The 27,865-nt window shown below is 43.5% G+C and overlaps 1 protein-coding gene across 1 annotated transcript; it reads right to left on the minus strand.

Moving 5' to 3' along the window:
* Positions 1–434: 434 nt before the first annotated feature.
* Positions 435–27,825, minus strand: LOC137278617 (multidrug resistance-associated protein 1-like). Its single transcript, XM_067811135.1, has 31 exons — positions 27,781–27,825; positions 26,179–26,358; positions 25,573–25,692; positions 24,661–24,789; positions 24,112–24,237; positions 23,812–23,873; positions 22,540–22,686; positions 21,679–21,900; positions 21,056–21,236; positions 19,830–20,150; positions 18,629–18,766; positions 18,191–18,337; positions 16,165–16,249; positions 15,742–15,811; positions 15,303–15,429; positions 13,728–13,904; positions 13,169–13,336; positions 9,336–9,525; positions 8,317–8,387; positions 7,854–7,879; positions 6,979–7,096; positions 6,115–6,346; positions 5,474–5,784; positions 4,859–5,058; positions 3,224–3,347; positions 2,839–2,940; positions 2,118–2,264; positions 1,836–1,994; positions 1,502–1,668; positions 849–1,043; positions 435–589 (listed from the first exon to the last, which is right to left on the minus strand). The coding sequence occupies exons 1-31, from the start codon at positions 27,823–27,825 to the stop codon at positions 478–480; spliced, it is 4,599 nt and encodes a 1,532-aa protein (XP_067667236.1). The 3' UTR covers positions 435–477.
* Positions 27,826–27,865: the final 40 nt, after the last annotated feature.

The raw sequence follows: 27,865 nt of genomic DNA on the forward strand, positions 1-27,865 counted from the left end.
TACATCTTCCATACTGTGGGTTATCCTACAACTGCTGTTTCAAAAACAAGAATGGTACATGTGTAACAGTGCCACAGATGTGGCTCACGAGCAACTATCTGAATAACTCTCCATATCTATGCCAAGCAGTAGAAAAATACTTCTACAGAACGTGGACCTACACTAATCAGAAGTGATTTTGTAATCGTGATTGATGGCATAAATATATGCTTATGATTTATTGAGGCTCATGGGTTATCTGAAGATGTCTAGATACTGATTAAATATTTCCAGAGATGACAATATGGGCCGTACGAGATGATCGCTGGCGCCAGACGGGTGAACGATATCCGCACGTGAAACAACACTGCAAGATCTAAACAGATGAAACATGTACACAGGCAACCAAACGTATCCTTTAGGCTAATCCATAGATGGACTAGAGATGGCATCAGGCTGACGTCACAGGTAATGACATCTGTTCCACAATGGCGACATCTACACCAGGTTGGCATCCTTGGCCATTCCATAGAAGACGCTGTGTTTATCTGCCAGGAGGGTCGCAGGGGAGTCGAACTCCTTGATGAGACCTTGGTCCAGCACCAGGATCCTAGAAACAGCAGCAGCACATGATTATGCAGAAATTTGAACGTTAACGAAAAACAGAATGTCAAACCTAAAAATGCAGACATGTTACTTCACAAAATATGACTTGCAAGTGTTGCCAGCTATTTAGGAAGTTTAGTGGTATTAAGAAATATCTAAACTGTAGGCCTTCCCACGAAAATGGGTGTCGTTTCTGTCGTTGTCCATCATGGCGTTGAGATTGTGACCTACAATGACGACAGCTGACCACATGCACTACGTACCTGTCGTAGGCCATGATAGTGTTGAGTCGATGAGCTATTGTGATCACCGTCGAGTCTCTGAACTCTGTCTTAATGGTATTCTGGATCAGATCATCGGTTTCCATGTCAACCGCTGCTGTAGCTTCATCCAAGACCAGGATCTTGGTTTTCCTGAGCAGCGTCCGCGCTAGACAAACCAGTTGCCTCTGTCCAACACTGAAATATGCCACGTTCACTAGGAAAAGGCATCTAAAGATCCAATAACATGTACATATACCACAAAAACCCATCACAAGTACGGTTGGAAGTAAACAACCACTTTCTTCACAGACTATGTGCCGCGGCGTGCTGATTACCGCAGTGCTGGACAACAGCCCTGGAAATCGTCGTGTTTTAATCTACTAATGCTTTAAGTAGACAGAATGTGACAGAAATTGTAACCAACATTCCTCACGGTAACAAGCATCATCTACATCATCGAAACTGATCACTGCGTCCATCACAGCATTACGGTCTGTTCCAGACAGGAACCGGCCAACAGTAGCTCTGGACATTACCCACCTGCATGTTGGACTTTTTGGAGAACTACAGCGGACGTAACACCTACCCGACAGTAAGCCCAACTTTGGCTCAATATATGTTACTGAATCTGAGAGATCCTACATGTGAACTACCTGAGGTTCAGCCCACCCTCTCCACACTCATACTCCAGCTGACTAGGTAGCTCCGACACAAACGTCTTCAGGTGAGCATGTTCCAACGCATGCCAGATATCCTCATCGCTGTGGCTGTTGAAGGGGTCAAGGTTCATCCTCAGGGTGCCAGAGAAGATGACTGGGTCCTGGAATAAAGAAATGATCAGCTGGAGGTGACATCCCTATATATTCAGTGATCAATTCGCTGAGGCACGATAACTTTTAAACAGATAAGAATATTTTCAACATAAAGAGGTTGTCATCACTGGATGATATGTCTTCTAACAAGGAAGCAACATCTCGGATATTTCACCTGTGGTAGTATAGTCAGCTTTGACCTCAGGTCATGCAGACCCATGTCATCAATAGCTCTACCGTCAACAACGATCCGACCACCAGCAGCTTCAATCAGCCGGAACAGCGCCACAGTGAGAGACGACTTCCCAGCACCGGTTCTCCCCACGATGCCAATCTGTAGGGAGAGTAGAAGTGAAATGCATAGTGTATTACTGTTATAATATAACAGCCAGACTAAGTATTTGAATAGAGAACCTTATATTACATATGCGGTAGAAAAGATTCCCCAATGAAATACCTTCTCTCCTCCTCTGATGTCACATGAAATGCCCTTCAACACAAGGTCAAGGCCAGGTCTGTATCGTGTCATGTAGTCATCAAACTTCACCTTCCCCTCATCTGGCCATGACCTTGGGGGTTGTCGCGAGAGGTCGCTCCAGTCAGCCTGAAATGCGTGATTACGTGATGATGGTATGTTTAGTGTTTAGCTGTAGATGTCCTTACATCATCAAAGCAAAATCTCCAGGTAGGTGATGTAAATACCGAGAGAGAGAGGGAGAGAGAGAGAGAGAGAGAGAGAGAGAGAGAGAGAGATATTTAGAAATGTGACAATGTACACCCCCTTCCCTACAATATAAATAAACACATAATTAAACATATCAAAGGTAAGTAAAACATAAGGTAAACAAAAATAACTTAAAATAAAAATGGGTGACCTCCAATCACAGACCAAAATACGTGATCTCACACACACACGCACGCACGCCGCCAGGGCGCACACACAACGTAAATTGTGAATGGTCCCGAACGTATTGTGGAAGAGGCACACTAACGATTGGTTTGCGCAGTATATCTGTGCAGTTTGGATATTGTGACATGCATCAGAAAGCTGTGTCTCTCCGTAAGTACTAGATCTACGTAGCAGAGGGCGACAACTCTAGCCATAACACATTTTTACGTCGGGAGTTATGTTGTTAGTCGTGTGGCCAATATATTTTGTGTAGCCACATTTGCATCACCTCTGTTGCTATCTCTGAATATTCCTTCATCCTCTCCACAGACACGATGTTGGCCTCGATGTCAGAGGTCATCCGTACCATCCAGCTGAGAGACTGGGTAATCTGTAGAGCAGAAGAATCTAATAAGTCAGTGTATTTGTTGACTCCCAAAGACAGTGGTTAGTGAAACTGGGTTTATCTTCTTATTTTGTATGAGCGAGATTTCTTTCAAGCCTTTTCAGTAGTATTCCAGGATTATCACGGCCCAAGGCACCAGGAATGGGCTTCACACACTGTACCCATGTGGGAATTGAACCCGGGTTTCGGCGTGACAAGCAAACGCTTTACCCGCAAGGCTACCCACCGCCACCCTATGTTGTAAGAACACATTGTATGCAATATGTACCTGCAGGGCGTACGAGACAGACAGACCCACAATTCCACTTGGCAGATCTGTTGTAATGACGGAGAACAGAGCCGCAAACAGAACTATTGAGTTGCCAAGCAACTCCAGACGCACAGCAAGCCACCTGAAAATGTTAATATAAAATCATGAATGTAAACGTAATAACAAAACTGTTAAAAGATAAAATAGTTTCGCAAAACATTCCATAAAGGTACTCTTTACACATGAACTGATGTATTGTAAAACAAATTCACATCGTAGACAAAATTATTGTCATGAATTCAATAACAGATGAAAATCGGCCAATTCTTAACAAAGGTTTACACCAGTATATTATATTATGTCTTATAGCGACATTTAGAAGTTGTAGATGATCAGTATATGTGTGTCAGCTTGTTTAATCTTTCCACATAAGGTTTCGGGATCACTTCACTTAATCATGCCACATAACAGAGTTGAAACTTGTATTGTTAAAACACAATGATTGCTAATTATACAATGACTGCTAATTACACATTGATTACTTGATACTAGGCTATTAAGTAGATAATAAATAGATAACAGGCTTCACATTTATCAAAAGCTCATCACAAGTTAATCAAGAGGTCCCACGCGCTTGGCAGTTAGACATCTTGATCACACTTCACTGGTGGTTTATGTCTTCTCATTTTCTTCTTATTTCCACAGCCTGTTGAGAGGACATAGTGACGACGTCATAGTCTCAACTCTCACTTCACCTCGTGAAAGAATCTGATCCCGAAAAGTTGTGTGGAAAAAATAAAGAAGCTTAATCCACAGAATATTTTGGCAAAGATTTATTGCCTGACGCCGTAGAGTAGAGCTCCTGCCATGAGGCTCACAACCATACGAGGAGAATCTTTAATGACCGTGGGGGAAACGTTTCAGAAATTAAAGACACCAACCTACATCCTACATGACGAGAAGCAGAGGCAGCCTAAACTCTGTCGCCTATTGGTGTTAAGGTATGATACAGACATGAGCAGAATAGGTGCTGTTGGAATACCTCCTGGAACACCTCCAACAACACCGGTCGTAGTGAGTGTACAACTGTGTGGTCTGACACTGGCTGTCAGATGGGCTGGACAGACTGTTCATTATTCGTCCCTCCTTGTCTCTATTGGTCTCTCCACCCACTTTTCGAGGTCTGCCAACTTCCCCTTGCTTGTCTCTCCTGTCTGCTTTTAAGAGCGGCCTTCACAATTACTAGCTTGACAACTCATGTTGTTAAAATTATGAAAGTTGTTAAGCTCGCGTGTTCACACCTTAAACTCGAGTTAGACAAGACCGACAGATTGATGGAAAAGGTTGTGAGAAAAGAGACCGATCCTACTCATCGACAGCTGTTTGACAAATCTGAAATTGGTGTTGAAACCTCAGTGTTGTCAAACTTGAGTTTGCCGTGTGAAGGCCGCTTAACAATCTGTTCAAGTCACCTCACATACTGTTACACTGCTCCATAACTACAGTTAAGTCCAACCCTGCCGGCGTAGGTCCAACAGCAGTTCGTCATCATGAGTGTTTCTTATTAGGAACATAAACAGGATGAAGAGTCAGGTCGAGACAGACGAGGACAACATACTAAAGAATGTACTAAATATGCGTTCATCAAGTCACCTGTTAGAAGCCAGTCCAGCAGAGAAGAAGGTCAAGTTCTTGTCTACTCTCTCGGACGATTCCGTGATGAATCTGTCTGTAACCTTGTAGGCCCGGATAGATGGGGCGCCAGTGATTGTCTCTCCAAAATGAGAATAGATGGGTGACCTGGTGGTCGACTCCAGTCGCTTCAGCTGACGCGATGTTGCAATGTAGAACCTCTGAAGAAACAAGTGCGATTTATTGCAATGACGTAAACATAATAACATTATCATCAGGGTCGTGTTCTTGTATCCATTGATGGCAATCCTGGTATTCCAGATAAACTAAGACAACATCCACTGTGTTAAGCCGCAGTCCATGATGCAGCACTTCACGACACTCGAGCGGAACTGGTTTATTAATTGTATGAGTGCATCATCTGGATATAGGGGTACAACCCATGGCAAACTCAACAACACCTGACCTTTTATAATTAGTGACAAGGAAAAGAGCACAGCCGTTCCAAGCGGATTATCAAGGGGAACGACCATGGACAGGAAGTCTGGGATACTGGACCTGAACAAGATAGGATAGTAGAGTATGGCAAGAGGGACGATGACAGACATGGGGTGGGGGTGGGGGTGTGTGCTTTACCTGAACTAGATAGTAGAGTATGGCAAGAGGAACGATCACAGACAGGAAGATGGGGGTGCTGTAGCTGATGACGATGAGGGTGCCCATGACATTGAACACACAGTTGATCCACATCCTGATGAGCGCGGGCAGGTTGTTGTCTACAGTTTCCACGTCCCGAGAGAAGCGGTTCACGATCCGGCCGATAGGGGTAGTGTCGTAGAAGGACATCGGAGATCGGAGAATCCTGGACAGCATGTTGGCGTGCATCCTTCCAGCTGCCCTGACCATTTTTACAGCGGCCAGAATGGAGTAGAATAGAATCAGAACAGCTGAAATGAGGACAACAGGGATTGAACACCCGACGTCTCCACTATGTTGATAGTGACTCATGCTCAAGCCATATTAAGGATGGCAGAATCGACTCTACTTTTAGAAGAGATATCTTGTGGGTATGGAGAAGGTTTTGTTCTTTATTTTACGTGATTACCTCGAGAGACACATTCCGTGAATTTGTCTAAACTCAAACTCAGTTTAGGAACACAACCAACCCATATCAAGTACTCTCTTACAATTCCTGCCTGTCTGAATGTCTGAACGTTTAAACGTACCCTGCTCAGTAGACACAAAGTACATGGTGTTTGTTGTGTGAGTAAACGTACCCTGCACACACCCGAAACCCCCGAAGACACCGAGATACATGGTGTTTCTATACTGATAGTCCGAAGTGTTGATCAGGCTCATGTTCTTAAGAAGGTCGTCGTCTGTCCACACACTGATCCAGATGTTGGAGACCATGGTTGCTGCCTGATACATGGCAAAGGTGAAGAAGATGAAGAACGTGCTGAAGCCACCGATGGCTTTGGCGTAGTCTCCGAAGACGGAGAACTTCACCTGCAGCAGAAAATAAGGTCACGATGAATGTGAATTGTCAAGCATACAGTTATGTCAAGTATTCACAGTCAAGTATTGAAACAGTATAGAACCAGTCATTGAAGTGATGAGGCTACAATATGTGTCATTTCTACATGTATGTATGACTGAAGTATGCCTTAAGCGCACATACAGATATTTGGCTGAAATATATGTCAGTTATTAGCAAGGTGATATATATCTAACCGTGTGTAGCCATCTCCCACAGTCTTAATGTTTTCAAATAGAACAAGTCCTGACAATGTGTTCTACCAGAAAACCCTGACAATATGTTCCACCAGAAAACCCTGACCATGTGTTCCACCAGACAACCCTGACAATGTGTTCCACCAGAAAACCCTGAAGATGTGTTCCACCAGACAACCCTGACAATGTTTTCCACTAGAAAGCCCTGATAATGTGTTCCACCAGAAAGCCCTGACATTGTGTTCCACCAGAAAGCCCTGACAATGTGTTCCACCAGAAAGCTCTGACAATGCCTTCAGCCACAGATCCCTGACAATATGTTCCAGAAAGCCCTTACAATATGTTCCAGAAAGTCCTGGCAATGTGCACCCTAGAAGGCCCCGGCAATAAACTCCCCTGTCACTAACCCTGCCTGTCTTTGCCTTCTCCTCCTGGATCAGCTTGCCTCCTGCTTTGTTTGGGACCTCTAATTTCTTGCTGGAGTCATCCACAAATGATATCTCCCGGTTCAACTTCCGTTTGCTACTAAAAAGTAAAGAGAGAGGTAGCAATGTTGTCACATTTTCTTGCATTTAACATTTTGCATGGATTACCTACAACAGGGTAATATGTTGTGGCAAGGATGCCTAGGAATTTTTTTCCAGAGGATGAATTGGGTGCTTTGAGTCTTCATCATTCCCCCCAAAAATATTGTGATGTGAATGTGAGTGTGATTCAACAGCTATCGTATGGTGTGTAACTATCCGTAAGGGTTGTATGATCATGACTACAACACTGCAGGCCTGGTTGTTGTGTGGATCAACTTCGAAATGTGACTAATAGAATGAAAAATAGCTGCCCAGTATGGCCTCCTTTGCCTTTGCTTTATCATTTGTTTTGCAGGTACTTTTCTTCAGAGAAACAATTAATTTCTTATGTATTTATGAATACCCGGAATCATTTTAAAGGCACTTTATGATTACTCGTTTTCTTTGAAAGGCATGTTATGAGTACCCGGTTTTCTTTGAAAGTTAATTCATGAACACCCGGTTTCCTTTGAACGTTATTATGAATACCCAGTTTTCTTTGAAATTCAATTCATGAATACCAGGTTTTCTTTGAAAGGCAACTTATGAATACCCAATATTGTTTGAAAGTCAAATCATGAATTCTGGTATTGTTTAGAAGGCAATTTGTGAATACAACATATGTTATATATGGGATTACACTTTCTCAGTAAAGCACAAAATCTAGCACTTCTTGGGTTGAGTTCCATCAGGATCTGTCTAATCCACTATGCCACTGAATGGGTGAGACGGCTGACTTTGTGTGCTGGCGATTTGCTGCCTGACTCAGGGTGTGAGTTCGAATCCCGGGACTCAACCCCAAAAGGACTAGAATTTGTACTAAGAAAGAGTAATAAAAATATATATATAATAAAATACTTTACATTTGACCACATTCTAAAACGGCACTGTGTAATGAATTTATGAATACCCGGTTTTCTTTGAAAGGCAGTTTATGAACACCAAATTTTCTTTGAAAGGCAGTTTATGAATACCCGGTTTTCCCTGCAAGGTATATAAACATACCCGTTTTTCATCAGTACATGAGAAGACACTTTAATTGTTACTCTGAGAGAAAGAAAATTATCTCATTGTCAATATTAAGTCTGCGCTTTACACTCTTTCAGCAAAGATTTCATAATAAGCATAAAAAATGTTTTGACGCTTTTGTTTTCAAGAAGCACTGTGTCACCTGTGGATATCATCGCCTGATGTCGACCCGTCCGTAATAGACTCCAGCCTCTGAAGGATCTTTGACTTCATTTCTTGAACTGCAACAACATGGGGGTTAAAGAGGGACCGTTGTTATGGATACCCAGACTCTTTATTGCAATGGATGTGACGTTTCCGTAGCGTAACCTTGAGCTCTGTTGATTGTTCCTAGCTTGTAGTGAGACCGGTTATAGATCCAGGGAATTAGATACCAAGATCTTGCCACCATGCCCAGTCTGGGATTACCCTCCCCTACTCTATCAGGCTTCATAGCCAATATCTGTGGGGAGAACTGATAGTGATGTCATCACATTGTACATCAACCCCTTCGACTGTAAAAAAAGCCAAATGCCCTTCTCTACTCTTATACCCTCGCCATATTACAGAGCCACTTTCTGAGGGCCTTTCTGCGTTTGTGACATTTTGAAGCTACTTTCTACTTTCGCGTCATTTTAGGGAAAACTTTCTTGAACGACTTTCTACTTTTGCGACGTTTTTAATATACTTTCTGAGAACATTATACTTTTGTGACATTTAGGAGATACTTTCTGGAGGACATTCTACTTTCATGACGTTTTGGAGTAACCTTCTAAGTGACTTTCTGTTTTTACATTTTAGATATACATTCTAACGGACAATCTACTTTCGTTACTTTTTAGAGGTACTTTCAAAGGGACTTTTCTTCTTGTGTACAATGACGAGTACCCCTTGTTTGACAACCGTGCTAGCGTTTACACCTAAATCCTACTTCTATTCCAGTGAAGAAATTCTTTACCACGAAAAATTGTTTCTCTTCGTCATACCAGCTGCTTGAAGAAAGAAACATGGTGTTTACTGAACCAATAGTGACAAATATTGAACAGTCAGCTGAACGAGAGAAACTGCAAGAGACTACATTTTCATTCTGTAACATATTCTGCAGTACTCTATTGAAAATATTCTATTAAAAATAGTAAAATTGCAGTTGTTAATCATGTATTTTCTGCTAAACTCTTTGTATGACTGACTCTCAGGGTCATCTTCCTGTTCGGTGTCGTCCTCCTGTGTGAGGTAGGTCTTCAGGAACTGGGCGAAGGCTCCATCGTGACTCAGAAGCTCGTCATATGTCCCCATCTCTGTGATCTCGCCGTCCACCAGCACCACGACCATGTCCGTCATCGGTAGCCAGTGGACACCATGGGTCACTAACACGCGAGTCTGCAAGACCAGCAGACGTAAAGACATAACAACGATGCCAGTGAAGTCATAAGTTTCAGTCAGATACTAGAGGAGCATCATTGGGGATTTAGGAGACCAAAGCAAATAAACATGTATTCTAGCCATTCCTGTTTATCATTAAGTTGTTATGAAACTTATTAAAATTTTCATATTTAAACTTTATTATTTTCTTATATAGAATATCGGTTCTACAAACTTTTGAACAGCAAGAAGGTCTCAGATACTGTTGTTTGACCATCACTTTCAAGGTCTCACCTTGTTTCTGAGAATGCCAGTATGATCGACCACCACTACCAAGGTCTCACCTTGTGTCAGAGAATACCATGGTCGCTGCCGAGGTCTCACCTTGTATCTAAGAATGCCAGTATGATCGACCATCACTGTCAAGGTCTCACCTTGTGTCTGAGAATGCCAGTATGGTCGACCATCACTGTCAAGGTCTCTCACCTTGTGTCTGAGAATGCATGTATGATCGTCCATCACTGCCGAGGTCTCACCTTGTGTCTGAGAATGCCAGTATGGTCGACCATCACTGTCAAGGTCTCACCTTGTGTCTGAGAATGCCAGCATGGTCGACCATCACTGCCAAGGTCTCTCACCTTGTGTCAGAGAATACCATGGTCGCTGCCGAGGTCTCACCTTGTTTCTGACAATGCCAGTATGATCGACCATCACTGTCAAGGTCTCACCTTGTGTCTGAGAATGCCAGCATGGTCGACCATCACTGCCAAGGTCTCACCTTGTGTCCGAGGATGCCAGTATGATCGCCCATCACTGTCAAGGCCTCACCTTGTGTCAGAGAATACCATGGTCGCTGCCGAGGTCTCACCTTGTATCTAAGAATGCCAGTATGATCGACCATCACTGTCAAGGTCTCACCTTGTGTCTGAGAATGCATGTATGATCGTCCATCACTGCCGAGGTCTCACCTTGTGTCTGAGAATGCCAGCATGGTCGACCATCACTGCCAAGGTCTCTCACCTTGTGTCAGAGAATACCATGGTCGCTGCCGAGGTCTCACCTTGTTTCTGAGAATGCCAGTATGATCGACCATCACTGTCAAGGTCTCACCTTGTGTCTGAGAATGCCAGTATGATCGACCAGGTCTCACCTTGTGTCTGAGAATGCCAGTGTGATCGACCATCACTGTCAAGGTCTCACCTTGTGTCTGAGAATGCCAGTGTGATCGACCATCACTGTCAAGGTCTCACCTTGTGTCTGAGAATGCCAGTATGGTCGACCATCACTGTCAAGGTCTCACCTTGTGTCTGAGAATGCCAGCATGGTCGACCATCACTGCCAAGGTCTCACCTTGTGTCTGAGAATGCCAGCATGATCGACCATCACTGCCAAGGTCTCACCTTGTGTCTGAGAATGCCTTGTGTCTGAGAATGCCAGTGTGATCGACCATCACTGTCAAGGTCTCACCTTGTTTTGGAGAATGCCAGCATGATCGACTATCACTGTCAAGGTCTCACCTTGTTTCTGAGAATGCCAGTATGATCGACCATCACTGTCAAGGTCTCACCTTGTGTCTGAGAATGCCAGCATGGTCGACCATCACTGCCAAGGTCTCACCTTGTGTCTGAGAATGCCAGCATGATCGACCATCACTGTTAAGGTCTCACCTTGTGTCTGAGAATGCCTTGTGTCTGAGAATGCCAGTGTGATCGACCATCACTGTCAAGGTCTCACCTTGTTTTGGAGAATGCCAGCATGATCGACTATCACTGTCAAGGTCTCACCTTGTGTCTGAGAATGCCAGTATGATCGACCATCACTGTCAAGGTCTCACCTTGTGTCTGAGAATGCCAGCATGGTCGACCATCACTGTCAAGGTCTCACCTTGTGTCTGAGAATGCCAGCATGATCGACCATCACTGCCAAGGTCTCACCTTGTGTCTGAGAATGCCTTGTGTCTGAGAATGCCAGTGTGATCGACCATCACTGTCAAGGTCTCACCTTGTTTTGGAGAATGCCAGCATGATCGACTATCACTGTCAAGGTCTCACCTTGTGTCTGAGAATGCCAGTATGATCGACCATCACTGTCAAGGTCTCACCTTGTGTCTGAGAATGCCAGCATGGTCGACCATCACTGCCAAGGTCTCACCTTGTGTCTGAGAATGCCTTGTGTCTGAGAATGCAAGTGTGATCGACCATCACTGTCAAGGTCTCACCTTGTTTTGGAGAATGCCAGCATGATCGACTATCACTGTCAAGGTCTCACCTTGTGTCTGAGAATGCCAGTATGATCGACCATCACTGTCAAGGTCTCACCTTGTGTCTGAGAATGCCAGCATGATCGACCATCACTGCCAAGGTCTCACCTTGTGTCTGAGAATGCCAGCATGATCGACCATCACTGCCAAGGTCTCACCTTGTGTCTGAGAATGCCTTGTGTCTGAGAATGCCAGTGTGATCGACCATCACTGTCAAGGTCTCACCTTGTTTTGGAGAATGCCAGCATGATCGACTATCACTGTCAAGGTCTCACCTTGTGTCTGAGAATGCCAGTATGATCGACCATCACTGTCAAGGTCTCACCTTGTGTCTGAGAATGCCAGCATGGTCGACCATCACTGCCAAGGTCTCACCTTGTGTGTGAGAATGCCAGCATGATCGACCATCACTGCCAAGGTCTCACCTTGTGTCTGAGAATGCCTTGTGTCTGAGAATGCCAGTGTGATCGACCATCACTGTCAAGGTCTCACCTTGTTTTGGAGAATGCCAGCATGATCGACTATCACTGTCAAGGTCTCACCTTGTGTCTGAGAATGCCAGCATGATCGACCATCACTGTCAAGGTCTCACCTTGTTTTTTAGAATGCCAACATGATCGACCATCACTGTCAAGGTCTCACCTTGTGTCTGAGAATGCCAGTGTGATCGACCATCACTGTCAAGGTCTCACCTTGTTTTTGAGAATGCCAACATGATCGACTATCACTGTCAAGGTCTCACCTTGTGTCTGAGAATGCCAGTGTGATCGACCATCACTGTCAAGGTCTCACCTTGTGTCTGAGAATGCCAGTATGATCGACCATCACTGTCAAGGTCTCTCACCTTGTTTCTGAGAATGCCAGTATGATCGACCAGGTCTCACCTTGTGTCTGAGAATGCCAGTGTGATTGACCATCACTGTCAAGGTCTCACCTTGTGTCTGAGAATGCCAGTGTGATAGACCATCTTTGCCGAGGTCTCACCTTGTTTTTGAGAATGCCAGTATGATCGACTATCACTGTCAAGGTCTCACCTTTGGTCCGAGAATGCCGGTGTGATCGACCATCACTGTCAAGGTCTCACCTTGTGTCTGAGAATGCCAGTATGATCGACCATCACTGTCAAGGTCTCACCTTGTGTCTGAGAATGCCTTGTGTCTTAGAATGCCAGTGTGATCGACCATCTTTGCCGAGGTCTCACCTTGTGTCTGAGAATGCCAGTATGATCGACTATCACTGTCAAGGTCTCACCTTGTGTCAGAGAATGCCAGTATGATCGACTATCACTGTCAAGGTCTCACCTTGTGTCAGAGAATGCCGGTGTGATCGACCATCACTGTCAAGGTCTCACCTTGTGTCTGAGAATGCCAGTATGATCGACCATCTTTGCCGAGGTCTCACCTTGTGTCTGAGAATGCCTTTCTGACCGACCACCTCCTGGAAGATGTGCTTCCCAACGTGGGAGTCCACGGCGCTCAGAGGGTCATCCAGGAGGTAGATATCAGCGTCACTGTAGACGGCTCGAGCCAGAGACACACGCTGCTTCTGTCCCCCACTGAGGTTGATACCCTGGTATGGAAATATTTCAACGTGAATTCGCTTGGATGAGAACAAAGGACACACTATGATGATGTTGAACTTAACTTAGTTTTATCAATAATAAATATAATACCGGGACTCCGTACACAGACATATAATGGCAACCAGTCGTGAGTATTTCAATCCACAAGTGCCATTGTCATTACTTACAAGGTTCTTATTCGATATAAAAGGTTCACTAACTTTCGCAGAAATATGTCTTTTCTATAGGTGTTTAATGTGATTTGATACCTCCGATCGACCAATTATTGTAAACCTTCCTTTTACCAGAATCAGCAATACCACCTCTACTCCGACACCTGTTCAGTCACACCATAGTTATCATAATAATATGGAAAGTAAACTTTCAACATCAACCAACTTTCTCTCCGATTTCTGTCATATCTTTTCCAGGCAATATCTCAAGGTCAGAGGTCAAAGCACAGGCTTCAATCACCCGCCTGTACTTCTTCTCACTGTCATCCTGCCCAAATGTAATGTTGGCTCTCAGAGTGGCATTCTGGATCCACGCCTCCTGGGGCACATATGCAACGGAACTCTGAAAGTTTCAAACGAAATAATTGCTTTGAAAAATCGTTACTATTGTAATTGTAAGGAGGATGTTGCTGAGGATGTTGCTGTGTGTAAGGAAGGTGTTCCTGGGGATGTTGCTGTGTGTAAGTAGGATGTATCTCGGGACGTTGCTTTGTGTAAGGAAAGTGTTGCTGGGCATGTTGCTGTGTGTAAGGAGAATGCTGCTGGGGATGTTACTGTGTGTAAGTAGGATGTATCTCGAGACGTTGCTCTGTGTAAGGAAGGTGTTTCTGGGCATGTTGCTGTGTGTAAGGAGAATGTTGCTGGGGATGTTGCTGTGTGTAAGTAGGATGTATCTCGGGACGTTGCTCTGTGTAAGGAAGGTGTTTCTGGGCATGTTGCTGTGTGTAAGGAGAATGTTGCTGGGGATGTTGCTGTAAGTAGGATGTATCTCGGGACGTTGCTCTGTGTAAGGAAGGTGTTTCTGGGCATGTTGCTGTGTGTAAGGAGAATGTTGCTGGGGATGTTACTGTGTGTAAGTAGGATGTATCTCGGGACGTTGCTCTGTGTAAGGAAGGTGTTTCTGGGCATGTTGCTGTGTGTAAGGAGAATGTTGCTGGGCATGTTGCTGTGTGTAAGTAGGATGTATCTCGGGACGTTGCTCTGTGTAAGGAAGGTGTTTCTGGGCATTGTGCTGTGTGTAAGGAGAATGTTGCTGGGGATGTTACTGTGTGTAAGTAGGATGTATCTCGGGACGTTGCTCTGTGTAAGGAAGGTGTTTCTGGGCATTGTGCTGTGTGTAAGGAGAATGTTGCTGGGGATGTTGCTGTGTGTAAGTAGGATGTATCTCGGGACGTTGCTCTGTGTAAGGAAGGTGTTTCTGGGCATGTTGCTGTGTGTAAGGAGAATGTTGCTGGGCATGTTGCTGTGTGTAAGTAGGATGTATCTCGGGACGTTGCTTTGTGTAAGGAAGGTGTTTCTGGGCATGTTGCTGTGTGTAAGGAGAATGTTGCTGGGGATGTTACTGTGTGTAAGTAGGATGTATCTCGGGACGTTGCTTTGTGTAAGGAAGGTGTTTCTGGGCATGTTGCTGTGTGTAAGGAGAATGTTGCTGGGGATGTTGCTGCGTGTAAGGAGAGTATTGCTGGGGATGTTACTGTGTGCAAAAAAGGTGTTGCTGGGCATGTTGCTGTGTGTAAGGAGAGTATTGCTGGGGATGTTACTGTGTGCAAAAAAGGTGTTGATGACGATGTTGCTGTATCTGTGGCTGTGTATAAGGAGGATGTTGCTGGGGACGTTGCCGCGTGTATAGAGAGTGTTGCTTGGGATGTTGCTGTGTGCAAAAAAGGGTGTTGCTTGGGATGTTGCTGTGTGTAAGGAAAGTGTTGGTAGAGTGTGTGTCCTTTAGGGTTTAGTTGTTTACCTTGACTGTGACGTTGCCAGTGAGTTTCTCCATCTCACCCAGCATGGCGGAGATGAGGGAGGACTTCCCCGCCCCAACCTGGCCAACCACCGCCACCAACTTACCCTCGGGGATCTGCAGGTCAATTCTTGGGAAACAAACATCAGTAGGTTATAAATGGGCCCTAATGTCTTGTGCTCTTAACAAGTTATAGTTGAGACTGTGTGAACTGTGGCAAGATCAGTTGAGGACAACGAAATCAGATTCTCACTAATGATTCCCCTTTGCCTGCAGCGTTGGCACACCTGCTCGAGATCACATCATGGTGGTAAAATATTGAAGACATTACATGGACTGACAGGTTCTTTTTCTTCCTTGTTACTACACTGCAATGGGGATGTAAGGTTACACACTAAATTCAATTAGCTTCTTGTTGCTTATGCTGTCAAGTCTGACTAACTTCCTCAATGTAGGTTTGGGCAGCTCCTGGTCCCATGTGAAGGTCCCACGCTCAATCTTTATAGCAGCATCTGAAACACAGACGACATCCGAATTATTAATGAATAAGATACACTTTGTATGGAAAAAAATTCTTTAATTCCTTGTCGTGATATTGTAGAGCAACCTTCTATAGGGACTTTCTACTGTTGCGACGTCGTTGAGCTACTTTCTGTGGGTGTTTTACGTTCACCGTATTATAGAGCTACTTTCTGAGGGTGTTTTTACGTTTACCGTATTATAGAGCTACTTTCCGAAGGATTTTCTACTTTTGCGACAGTTTAAAGCTACTTTCTGAGGGAGTTTGTACTTTGGGGACATTTTAGAGCTACGTTCTGAGAGACTTCTTACTTTGACAACAATGTTTTGGTTAATCTGAACCCACCACTGTGTGGATCCTGTTGGACGTTGGATTCATCCAGATCCTTGACCCGGAGAAACTTGGACACACGAGTGACGGACACCCAGCCCTGTGGAGGGAATGTAGTATAGGTACAGACTAAGCAAGAATGGTTTGGCTGAATGCATGGGCATGTGAGTGAGTGAGTGAGTGAGTGAGTGAGTGAGTGAGTGGGTTTAGTTTTATCCCGCTTATGCACTATTCCAGCAACATCACGGTTTGGGACACCAGAAATGGGCTTCACACATGCTTATGTGGTGAACCGAACCCGGATCTTAGCCAGCCTGTGGGCTACCCCATCGCCCCTCGAGCGTATGAGCATGGCGTGAGAGGACATCCCGAAATGACGCTGCTCTCAAAACGATGAGTGTGAAAATGATGGTGGTGAAAATGAAGATTATGATAGTGATGACTGCATATAACTATTGCCAAATATTCACCCTCACACGGCTGTTATGTTGTTATGCTATTGCCATAAATGCCACTTCTAATAGATAGATATTGACTAGCGTGATATATTTGTTTTATTCCTTATTTGTCATATATGATATAAAGACACATGGGCTTATAAATTCTATGTCAGGTATTGTCATTCTGATAACATGGACGTTCAGATGCAGCCTCAGTGAATGAAGTACGTTTAGAATCCGCGTATGAATTCATGTTTGAGGGAACCGCCCTACTAATAATACAGTGACTATTTGTCCCGCGTTAAGGCGACACTGTGGAAAATCCGTATCTAATCACTATGTGTAATGGGCTGCTCTGTACTTTTTGTTTGTAGTTCCATGGAAACCCTATCTACATATTTATCGCAACTTGACACGAACCAAGACTGACAGTTCTAACACAGATCTTCCTGGAAAATGACTCGGTTGTGTGCGCGTAAGTGTGCGTGTGTGAGTGCATGCGTGTGTGCGAGCGTGTGTGTGCGAGCGTGTGTGTGCGAGCGTCACTAGTGTTTCGGGAGTACTTCTGGTCCAGTGTGTCATTATGGTACATAACTCTGACCTGTCACACATCCATTCTACAGGACCGTGACACTTGGCTTTTGACGCATGAGGTAGTATAGTCTATTGGCATTTGGGCGCATGCTTTCCAATACAAAACACATTTGACACGGTAACCATCCCACTCGCTGTTTATATATGTGCTAACACGTCTACGCATTATCCATTGTGTCTGAGTCAAAACGTATTCTGAAGATGACACAAGTTATTCAGAATGACACGCGGTTGGAATTGTTCAACAACAGAGAAATTCCTGGAAGACTGCTAAGATTGGAGCTATACCCCTTCACTCAGATGACTTCCAGACATTTGGCAATCCTCGTTTTGTGTATTTACATGTGACTTACTACGGCCAACTGCTGTTCATTACTAACACACCGCGATGTTCCAGAAATACAGAAACGTAACATCTGACTCAATTCACCGAGTGTGAAAACAGGTTGTTCATTGACGCGTTCTTCTAAGGATAATGTCTTTCATACAATTTTATGTAGTTCAACACTCTCATAGCGAGTTTGAAATACATCTAAAGCGCCATCCATTATTTAATTCAGAATGCCGTTTTGTGTTTGTAGTTAATCACTTGCGAATGACTTGAAATTCATTCATTTTATTGCTATATTTTATGGTTTACTTTTTACGTTTGATAGTAAAGTTACTATGCATAACAATGTCATGTCACCTGTGCATCTGTAGTAAGGACAGAACAATTCCTGTAGCCAAGGGAACTGAGGGATTCTAGTGAGTGAGTGAGTGAGTATGGCTTTACAAAGCTTTTAGGAATATTCAAGCAATGACACCAGAAATGGCCTTAACACACTGAACCTCTTCGGCGAGACGAGCGAACGCTTTAACCACTTGGCTACCTCTGTACGATTATGACCCACTATGGGAATGTACATTGTGAATCACAAGCTGATACTGATGACAACAGGTGATGACGAAAAGGGGCCGTGTGGCGCCACGTGGAAGGCACCAAGCAATGGAAATGGCTGCTCTACCTGTATCAAGAACGGGACTATCATAGGCAGTGTAATCATAGGCATACGGAGAAGGTTGAACAGAGATAGCGACACAAAGGCTTTCTGTGCATCCAGCACGTTGTCAGTGGAGGACAAGATGTAGGCAGCAAATGTTGCCAAGGTTACCTGCAACAGCAACATTTCATGGAGGATACTTTTACCAAACAGAAAGGAATGTTATTCACAGCTGGAGGTCAAAAGGATATGAACGTTTGATGGACTGGGACAAGCTTCTTTTTTTTTTTTTTTTTTAAAAAAAAAAAGCAAGCAGATGGTCATAATTCGATATATAAAATAAAATCTTGAGCGAGAGAGACTGAAAACAATATGCATGCGTTAGTTCAATATATTGATTGGCTTCTCCGGAATATGTTTCACATGCACATGCTTGATTGGTGGTGCAGCTTGGCTACTTGCCAGGTATGGGGCAGATCGCCAGAAGAAAGACATGACAGCGTTGTAGTAAGCTATTTTCTTCAGCACGGCCAACTCTTGTCGCCGGATGGCCAGCACCTTCTCCTGGAAGGACAGCTCCCAGGCATACAGCTTCAGCACCTGGCGAACAGGACTCGACAATAACGGTTGTCTTAACTAGGGATGATATACGCCACTTATCACGCCACTACAGCAGTGGTGTATACTCATGAAATTGCACAAGTATCTGCAATAATGCAGCCAATAGTTCCTGATTTCAGGGACAGCCAAGCGTGGTAGCGTACCCTAGTGGTAAAGGCCTATGCAGGTCACTGAAGACCCGGGTTGGATTGCCCATATGGGCACAATGTCTGAAGCCCTTTTCGGGTGTCCCCCTTCCTTGATATTGCTGGAACATTGCTAAAAGCGGCGCAAGACGTAACTCACTTACACTGGGACCTCCTTAAAATCTCATTTAACTCTGTCCTATAGCATTGCTATTAGGTACGGGAAACACTCGCACACTACAGCTTGACACCAAACATCCAGCTTCTAACACACATCCATCTAAAGAACCCATCTACAGAACAAAGTGGAATCTTCAGGAAAAGCGATTGAACTATTAGAATCACCTTGATATTGACCACCCATGCAGGTATTTCCAAATTCGGGACTGGGAATCCAAAATATCAACCCCGAGGAGGATATATCACCTTCAGGTAAACTCTGTCTATGCTACAATCCTCCTTTAACTTTACGTATGCCCTTGACCTTTAATATCCGCACTGCAAGCGCATTTCCCATCATATTGTTCGTAAACTAAATACAGAGTCCCTGGAAGGAACGCAGTGTAAGAGTGAGTAGAGCCTTAAGCAATATTTCTGAAATATCGCAGGGGAGGACATCGGGATTAATGTCAGACTTTTTGCCATGACGAAATACACCAGGGTTACTGTGACATACTGCTGTTCTGATAAGATTGCTATCACCTGTCAACAGTATGTTTTCACATCATGTAACAAATATATGGATACGGTTTACAAACACATGTATACGCTTTACAAACACATGCTTAAGGTTTTACAAATACAGGTCTACTAAAATGTGAACTCATCAAGAAGTCCACATCGTTACTTCACACAGAAAGCTTTCATTCTAAACTGTCAATGGAATAGACCCAATGTTCCAATAATACATCACCGACCTTGATGCCATTGAGGACTTCACTCATCTGTTTGATCCTGGCATCCTTCAGCTTCATTTGCTGCAGCTGGAAATTACGCAACTTGCTGGACAAAATGCCATTGATGGGGAACAGAAGTAACATCACCCCAAGTCCTGCAACCACCGAGATCCCTAGAATACCCCATAACATGTACAGAGCAATGGCGATTATGAGCGGTGATGACCAGACGACGTGCAAGAAGCCGGTGACGTCCTGGAGACGCTGACAGTCCACAGACATAAGGTTGACGATCTCTCCTACTGTGGACTCCTTCCGCGCATCGCTGCTCATAGTCAGAGCCTGTTAACGATGAAGGAACATCACATGCAACTAGTCACATGATATGATGACCTGCTACTAAGAACGTTTGTTCCTTTAAACAATCTATCTATCTATCTATCTATCTATCTATCTATCTATCTATCTATCTATCTAAATAAGACATTGGTGTAAATTGACATGAGCACACATAGTCATGGAGGTGACAATGACAACACGATCATATAAAAACATTATGACATGACAAATCACCTGCATTCAGTGACTGTGAAGGTTGGTCACCGTCTAGACACACGTCACCTACCTCACCGATTGCCTCATACAGCTGGTCGATAGTGGCTCTGAGAGAGACCACGGATGCAGTATTTTGCATTTGTCCTAGTTGCCGGACAGTAGGGGAAGCACGAAGAGAAAATAACCTATTTCATCCAATGGCCAAACGCTGATGAATTCCAAAGGCTTCATCCACATGAAAACTGATCTCACCTTCTTGTAGAGAGTTGACATGACACACTGACCTACTTGTAGACAGTTGACATGACACACTGACCTACTTGTAGACAGTTGACATGACACACTCACCTTCTTGTAGACAGCTGACATGACACACTGACCTACTTGTAGACAGTTGACATGGCACACTGACCTACTTGTAGACAGATGACACGACACACTGACCTTCTTGAAGACAGTTGACATGACTTCCTGACCTTGTGGCCATCTGATATGACATGTTGACCTTCTTTCACACAGCTGATATGACGGTACTGACCTTCTTGTAGGCAGCTGGCATGAGATCCTGACCTTGTGGCCATCTGATATGACATTTTGAACTTCTTGTAGACAGTTGATATGGCATACTGACCCAGTGGATAGCTGACATGACATACTGACCTTCTTGTAGACAGCTGACCTGATATACTGACCTTCTTGTAGACAGTTGATATGACGGCAGACTTGATCCTCATTCCAAGGTTCAGGCTGATGTGGAAGTGCTGGTGGTAGAAGCACGACTGGGAAAGGGCAACGAGGAAGAAGGAGCAGGCGTACACGTAGCCCTTCCACTCCTGTTCGTTGGCTCGGTTGTCGATGAAGGCAATCAGTGCACTGAAACACAAGGGACATAATACTATGCCAGTCTTCTATTGTATGTCGAGTTGTTTCCATGGCACTCGAGAATCCATGGTCGCCTGATCCACTTGCCCCGGTCATGACTCTTGTGTTTTATTGGAGAAGTAAAACTATAGATTTCGGACCTCACTCCCAGACTCTTCTCACGTTCGTTGGCATTTCTTAAATTAGCATCACAATGGGTTTTCACTTATTCTTGGAGGAGGTCTGATGGGAACAGGGGACCAAACAACGCAAACATGGGGCTGACGTTGAAGAAATGTAAATTCAACAACTATAGCTCTGGAAACAGAACTTACAGCCTCTCCTGGAGCAAATACACACATTCCACAAGGACAATGTGCAGTATCTAACTTGGACTTCAGATATCAAAATATGTAACAGCAGCGAAAAAATATATAACATCTGGCCTACTTACTTTGTAAGCATGGGGTTGACAAATGACAGCAAATCATATACTAGTTTTAACACATGGGAAAGAGCGAGGGTTGGTCCATACGTCTTCAGCAAAACTTTGAAAAAAGACGGCTGTTCCTGGACAGGTGTATTCATATCACTGTTCTTGAAGTAGACGCCACCGTTCTCCGTGGGGACGTACTGCACCATGCTGGCATTTACAGCTGACGTGCTTTTCTCTGATCTGTAATTGAGAAGGGGCGGTGGGTTAGTCTTGTGCTTAAAGCGTTCGCTTGTCACATCGAAAACCCGGGTTCGATTCCCCGCATGAGTACTATGTGTGAAGCCCATTCCTGGTGTCCAGCGCCGTGACATTTCTCGAATATTGCTAAATATGGCCTAACCATACTCTCACTCACTGTAACTGAGAAATGATATGGCGGACTGGGTTTACTGTCGGAACGTGGTCCTCGATGAACACTGCCTCAATACTTGGAACCTATTCAATTTTCACTCACTGGATACATGATATTTTATCTGACAGTGCTTCAAGACATATTTAAATCGTGCGGAGAGACGCAATGAAAATTGCTCCGATGATATATTTTTGTTATGACATCCAAAGCATCGTCGGGATATATCCCTTTCAGCATTTTATGGGGGACAATGGTTTAGTTCAACTGATTTCATGACCTGCTCGCTCAAGCCTCCACAAATCGCTATTTTAAAGTTAGCTTTGTGTGACTTTAAGGATGGATCAATGGGAAGTGTGTCAGTGTAGAAATTACACATGTCTCGTAAAAGATGCATTTTGGGTAATGTTTCCTATTTGGTGTCATGTGAGAATGATGAATGTCAGACAGGGGAGATCAGAGGGTTTTACCTTTCCAGATTTTTTCTTTGTGTATTCCTTACTTCCTTCATCCATGCCTTCCAGAAGTGGGGCAGAACCTTTTCACTCTTGTCCCTCGGGTGGAGCTCAAACAGATCCTCCACCTCCAGAGACTTGCGATACCCTTTGAACAGCAACCTGAATGCAGAAAAGACAGCAGTTTGAAGGAAAGTAGGCTCCAAACTGTAACAGAGAAGGTTCCAGTCTGTAACTGAGAAGGCTCCAGTCTGCAACAGAGAAGACTCAGGTCTGTAACAGAGATCTAGTCTGTAATAGGAGAGACAGTAGTCTGTAACAGAGAAGACTCAGGTCTCTAACAGAGAATGTCCCAGTCTCTAACAGAGAAGGTCCCAGTCTGTAATAGAGAAGGTCCCAGTCTCTAACAGAGAAGGTCCCAGTCTCTAACAGAGAAGGTCCCAGTCTCTAACAGAGAAGGTCCCAGTCTCTAACAGAGAAGGCTCCAGTCTGTAATAGAGAAGGTCCCAGTCTCTAACAGAGAAGGTCCCAGTCTCTAACAGAGAAGGCTCTAGTCTCTAACAGAGAAGGCTCTAGTCTCTGACAGAGAAGGTCCCAGTCTCTGACAGAGAAGGCTGCAGTCTCTAACAGAGAAGGTCCCAGTCTCTAACAGAGAAGGCTCTAGTCTCTAACAGAGAAGGTCCCAGTCTCTAACAGAGAAGGTCCCAGTCTCTAACAGAGAAGGTCCCAGTCTCTAACAGAGAAGGCTCCAGTCTGTAATAGAGAAGGCAATGGTCTGTAACTGAGAACACAGCAAGTCTGAAAGAGAAGAGCCAGTCTTAAACAGAGGGGAAAGTAATCTGTAAAGGAGAAGGCACCAGTTCTTAGGAAGGACCATGGGACATATAGGCTTCTGTTCCAGGTGTTCCTCTTGCACCATGCTGGCTTACAGACAAAAAAATGTGTGACATTTTCATCTTATTTGTTGATAATGATGACGAAATAAAACGATGACGTTCAATATAAACAATTGTTCTTCAAGCTCCATTGACATAATTGTCTACTTTATTAGAGTATGTAAGGGTGCATGAAAGGTGTGCAAAGCTCTAGCAAACGTGACTGTGTTTCCAGAAAGATAATGGATCTGAATGAGCATGCTCACACTGACGTGTTATTATATAGTAAACAGCGAAACAATAACACGCAACTCTGCTTTTGAACTCCTACTATTATGAGATGTCGGTTTTTCGAAACTTGTCTTTCTTTCGCTGTGCCGTATACATGAAGACGAGTGATGCGGCTACTCACGAGTTGATCCAGGTGAAACTCAGTCTGCTCAGGAAGGACGCCCGCGTCTCAGGAGACGCCACCTGTCATGTACAAAAAAAGCGTGAAGACGCGTAGCTCATATTTCCCAGACTGTAGAATCTACCCTCCCTTGCATTTAGTGTACTATTAAGGCGAAATAAATCCCGTGTGATCAACATGGTTGTCCATGACACATCCCAAAAAGGAATCCTCGAGCTTACCCTCAACAAATGGCAGCATTGAACATACTTTCACCTAAATCCATCCTAATTTAATTTCGTGTGGGGGTACCCAGCTAACCTTCTTTTTATTGTAACTCTCATGTCGTTTAGGATTGTCAGCGAAACAGTTAAGGAGCAGTGCCCCTAGAACTAGCCCATAGAACACGTAGAACAGGATGAACCGGAACAGATGATCGCTGTACTCCTGAAATGTCACAATAATGGAAACTCAGCACATTACACAGCACTCACAAAATGCTGCATGTACATCATACATATATATCCTCAAGCGTAATGCCATTCGTGACATAATTAGCAGCTTTGTATTTTCATTAGACAGTCTTACCTGTATTACCGTAGACTGACATATATCCCTACCTGTTGTAATATTCTACTGTAAACTGACATATATATCCCTACCTGTTATAATATTCTACTGTAAACTGACATATATATCCCTACCTGTTATAATATTCTACTGTAAACTGACATATATATCCCTACCTGTTATAATATTCTACTCTAGACTGACATATATCCCTACCTGTTGTAATATCCTACTGTAGACTGACATATATATCCCTACCTGTTGTATTATCCTACTGTAGACTGACATATATATCCCTACCTGTTGTATTATCCTACTGTAGAATGGCACCACTCCTGCGAGTGAAGTCATCAACCAAAAGATGAACTGAACTCCGGATGTAATGAAGCCACACCTTCGTTCCAGCTCAACCAAAATGGCCGCCAACAGCTGAAGAAATGATCAAGGATGTGAGTGTAAGAAGTCACTGGCGTACCAACTGTCCCAACTGACAATAACACTGACTCGATGCCTGACAAGTCGGTTGGGGCTTGATGGGGCGTCAGTGTGTCGTGGAAGACAGTATTCATGTCTGAACAGAATCATATACGATAGTTTCGACAAAATGATATTCTATCATAAAAGTAAAAAGTAAGTGTTCATGTTTTGGTCTTCTATTTTAAAACGGGACACCCCCTCCCTCTTCTTCTTCTTCACTAGACTGGCAGTGTGCATTACAAAGTAAAACACTCATTTTCGTTAAAGTCATCAAGTTTTTATCGATTGCTCATCTGATTTCGTAAAGAGTTTGTCGATGTAAATTATGCTTTGATATGTCAGGCAATATTTTTGAAATTCTGATAAATAATTTCACAGTTTACCAACTCATTGTGTGTCAGAGTTGGGGCGGTTACTTAAAAAAAAGTAAAAAAACCATAAAAGTATAAATAAGAGATGTTAGCATTATTGTTATATGTTTTGTATTGTTCACTTTTTTAAATTATCCATGCAGTCGGGTAGTCAAATGACTTAAGGGGTAACTTCTCATCAGGAAGACCAAGGTTCCTTTCCCACCATTTGCACATAGTGACAGGGCTATATCTGTCCTCCCTAGCAACAGCGGCGTAAAATAGTACTCTCCCTGCAGTTATCCCAAAATGCTTAATGCTTGAAAGAAAAGACATCTGGTCACAAAATGGATGAAATGTGACAGTTATCGTAATGTTGACGTACAAAGGTACCAGCTTGCAAGCCCTTGGCGACGTAAAACGCCGTGACGACATCCTTCTCTCCGTCAGTCACGACCTTCATGGCGTCCATGATGCAGATGAAACTCAGAAAGATGCTGAAAAACTAAAGTTACACGATCATCTATTATTGACAAAGATTTTGATTAAACAACAACATCATACGAAGATCACGAGACCTGCTGGAATTGCACTAATCAAGCAGAAATATGAGCCTAAATCTACTGGTGACTGATGACCTCTCGTCCAAGATGGCGTATTTTGCTGCTATTGTTGCTAGTACTCGAAATCTTTCTTGGGTTCGAATCCCACATTCTCTCTGATTATTTTCCGAGGTTTGCTAGTTCTCAGGATGTAGACAGTAGTATTTTTAGTTTTTTTAAAAATCTTATACAACACTGTATCCAGCAAACATGCATACAAAAACATAGATTTTGAATGAAATAATGTGTGTTGTGAATGAATAATATGTATTTAGCGCACAGATCGACAACTCCCTATTCCTAGGAAATGCTATCAAACCAGTCAACAGTTTCAACTCTAATCGTCAGAAATAGCCAATTCACTCACTCACTAACTCACTATGACCTACCATTTTTGATGTGTTGAGCATATTAACACGGATAGCTGTGGCGTCCTTGACCTTGCACAAGTAGCCGAGATAGAAGGGCAAAGTCAGCCACAGCCACCCACATGGTACCCAGACAAGAAGAGTGTTCTGGAAACATGGCGTGAATTCTGGCCACCAGTTGTCTGTTAGTAGACTCTCATTCTGAAATGACGGGAAAACGCAGAATTTAACACAGGAGCAATGTCCATTACAAACTGTGCCTCGATCAGTCTGTGCTGATATCACAGAGACTTACTGTTTGTTAACCATATTACGTTTGCTTCTGACAAATCTCAACAGGTGAGCTACCTGATATAATATAGTTACCTGCCCAAACTCTAATATCAAGCGACTCGTGGGTACATTCATTTGTGCTCGTATTGGCGATCTGCGGTACGATGCATCACGATACTAAAATTTAAGTCACGACGTATTGTGTACTTAAGTTATAATACGGTACGAACCCCGATATACGGGTGGCGATATGATACGAATCCCGAAATACGAGTGGCGATATGATACGAATCCCGATATACGGGTGGCGATATTATACGAATCCCGATATACGGGTAGCGATATGATACGAATCCAGATATACGAAGGGCGGCGATACGATACGTAAAACGATACGAAAACCTGTAATTCCAACAAGAACTATAAAACACCCGAAGACAAAAAACAACGTTTAAATGAAAGAAACCTTAATTCGAAACAAGCCACATTAGGCCTTTTTAAAGAAAAGTCAAGTACAAAACAAATACAACAAAATACAGTTGATCAAGAAACACAGATCAAGAACATCTTTGACATCTGTATGTGGATGGGTGATGTCACTGCAGTCACGTAATAGAATGACATTTGTGCTGATTTTAAGTACTGTATATCCTGACAGATATCACCATACGGTAATATTCAACGTTAAACACCGATGTGGATGTATCGTGTCGGGATATACGTCAATGTAAAACAGTATATTCATTGTATCAGCAGCCCATGAATCGCCACACCACTAGCATACACACTGAATATTACTCTGCACCAATGCGAAGACAATGCCCAAAGTACACAGCAATTCAATTGTCAACCACGGACATTTATTTTAATGCATCTAATGTTATGTCGATGATAAGATTCGCATCTTTTCATCTTTCTTAATTGTCCACTCCAACCGTAGGTATACATTTGCATTAATAAGATATTACATGGGATTCCTTCCAGCTGAAGTTTGAAAGCACAGCACCTTGAGAACACTAAACGACGACAAACAACTAACAATTCCTGCTGAACTACTTGGTTATATATCAATACCTGTAAAATTCGATAACTGAGCGCGATACGTTGTCTGAATGAAAGTTAAAAAGGACGAAAGAGCCGAGTGCTAACTCTGAAGCATATCCAATCCAAGTCCGTGATTCTGAATGCCGACCCATACATTGGTCTGTGTCGTGGTTGTAAAACTCATCGTCGTTTATCGAATAAACTGACTGAGGTATTTATTCTAATTCTTATATGTGGTACATGGTCCATATTAATAGATTTCACATAATTTGAATAAATCGGGATATTATACCGATTTATACTTACGAAAATAGCAGATTCTCCACAGAACTTCTCAAAGCTCTCAGCCATTTTGTGCATTGTCATAAACCCTTGTCAAGGAAAGTGATAC

Source organism: Haliotis asinina, chromosome 1, assembly GCF_037392515.1.
Source record: "Haliotis asinina isolate JCU_RB_2024 chromosome 1, JCU_Hal_asi_v2, whole genome shotgun sequence".
Taxonomy (NCBI): Eukaryota; Metazoa; Mollusca; class Gastropoda; order Lepetellida; family Haliotidae; genus Haliotis; species Haliotis asinina.

What these genes read in the sequence shown, in the direction of transcription:
- LOC137278617 (XM_067811135.1), bottom strand. Translation starts at nt 27,825, where the DNA reads ATGGCTGAGAGCTTTGAGAAGTTCTGTGGAGAATCTGCTATTTTC. An exon ending in TATCAACTGTCTACAAGAAG is followed by an intron (nt 20,151 to 21,055) that starts GTCAGTATATCA and finishes CATCGTTAACAG; the next exon opens with GCTCTGACTATGAGCAGCGA. An exon ending in AAGGCATTCTCAGACACAAG is followed by an intron (nt 9,526 to 13,168) that starts GTGAGACCTCGG and finishes CTGGTCTTGCAG; the next exon opens with ACTCGCGTGTTAGTGACCCA.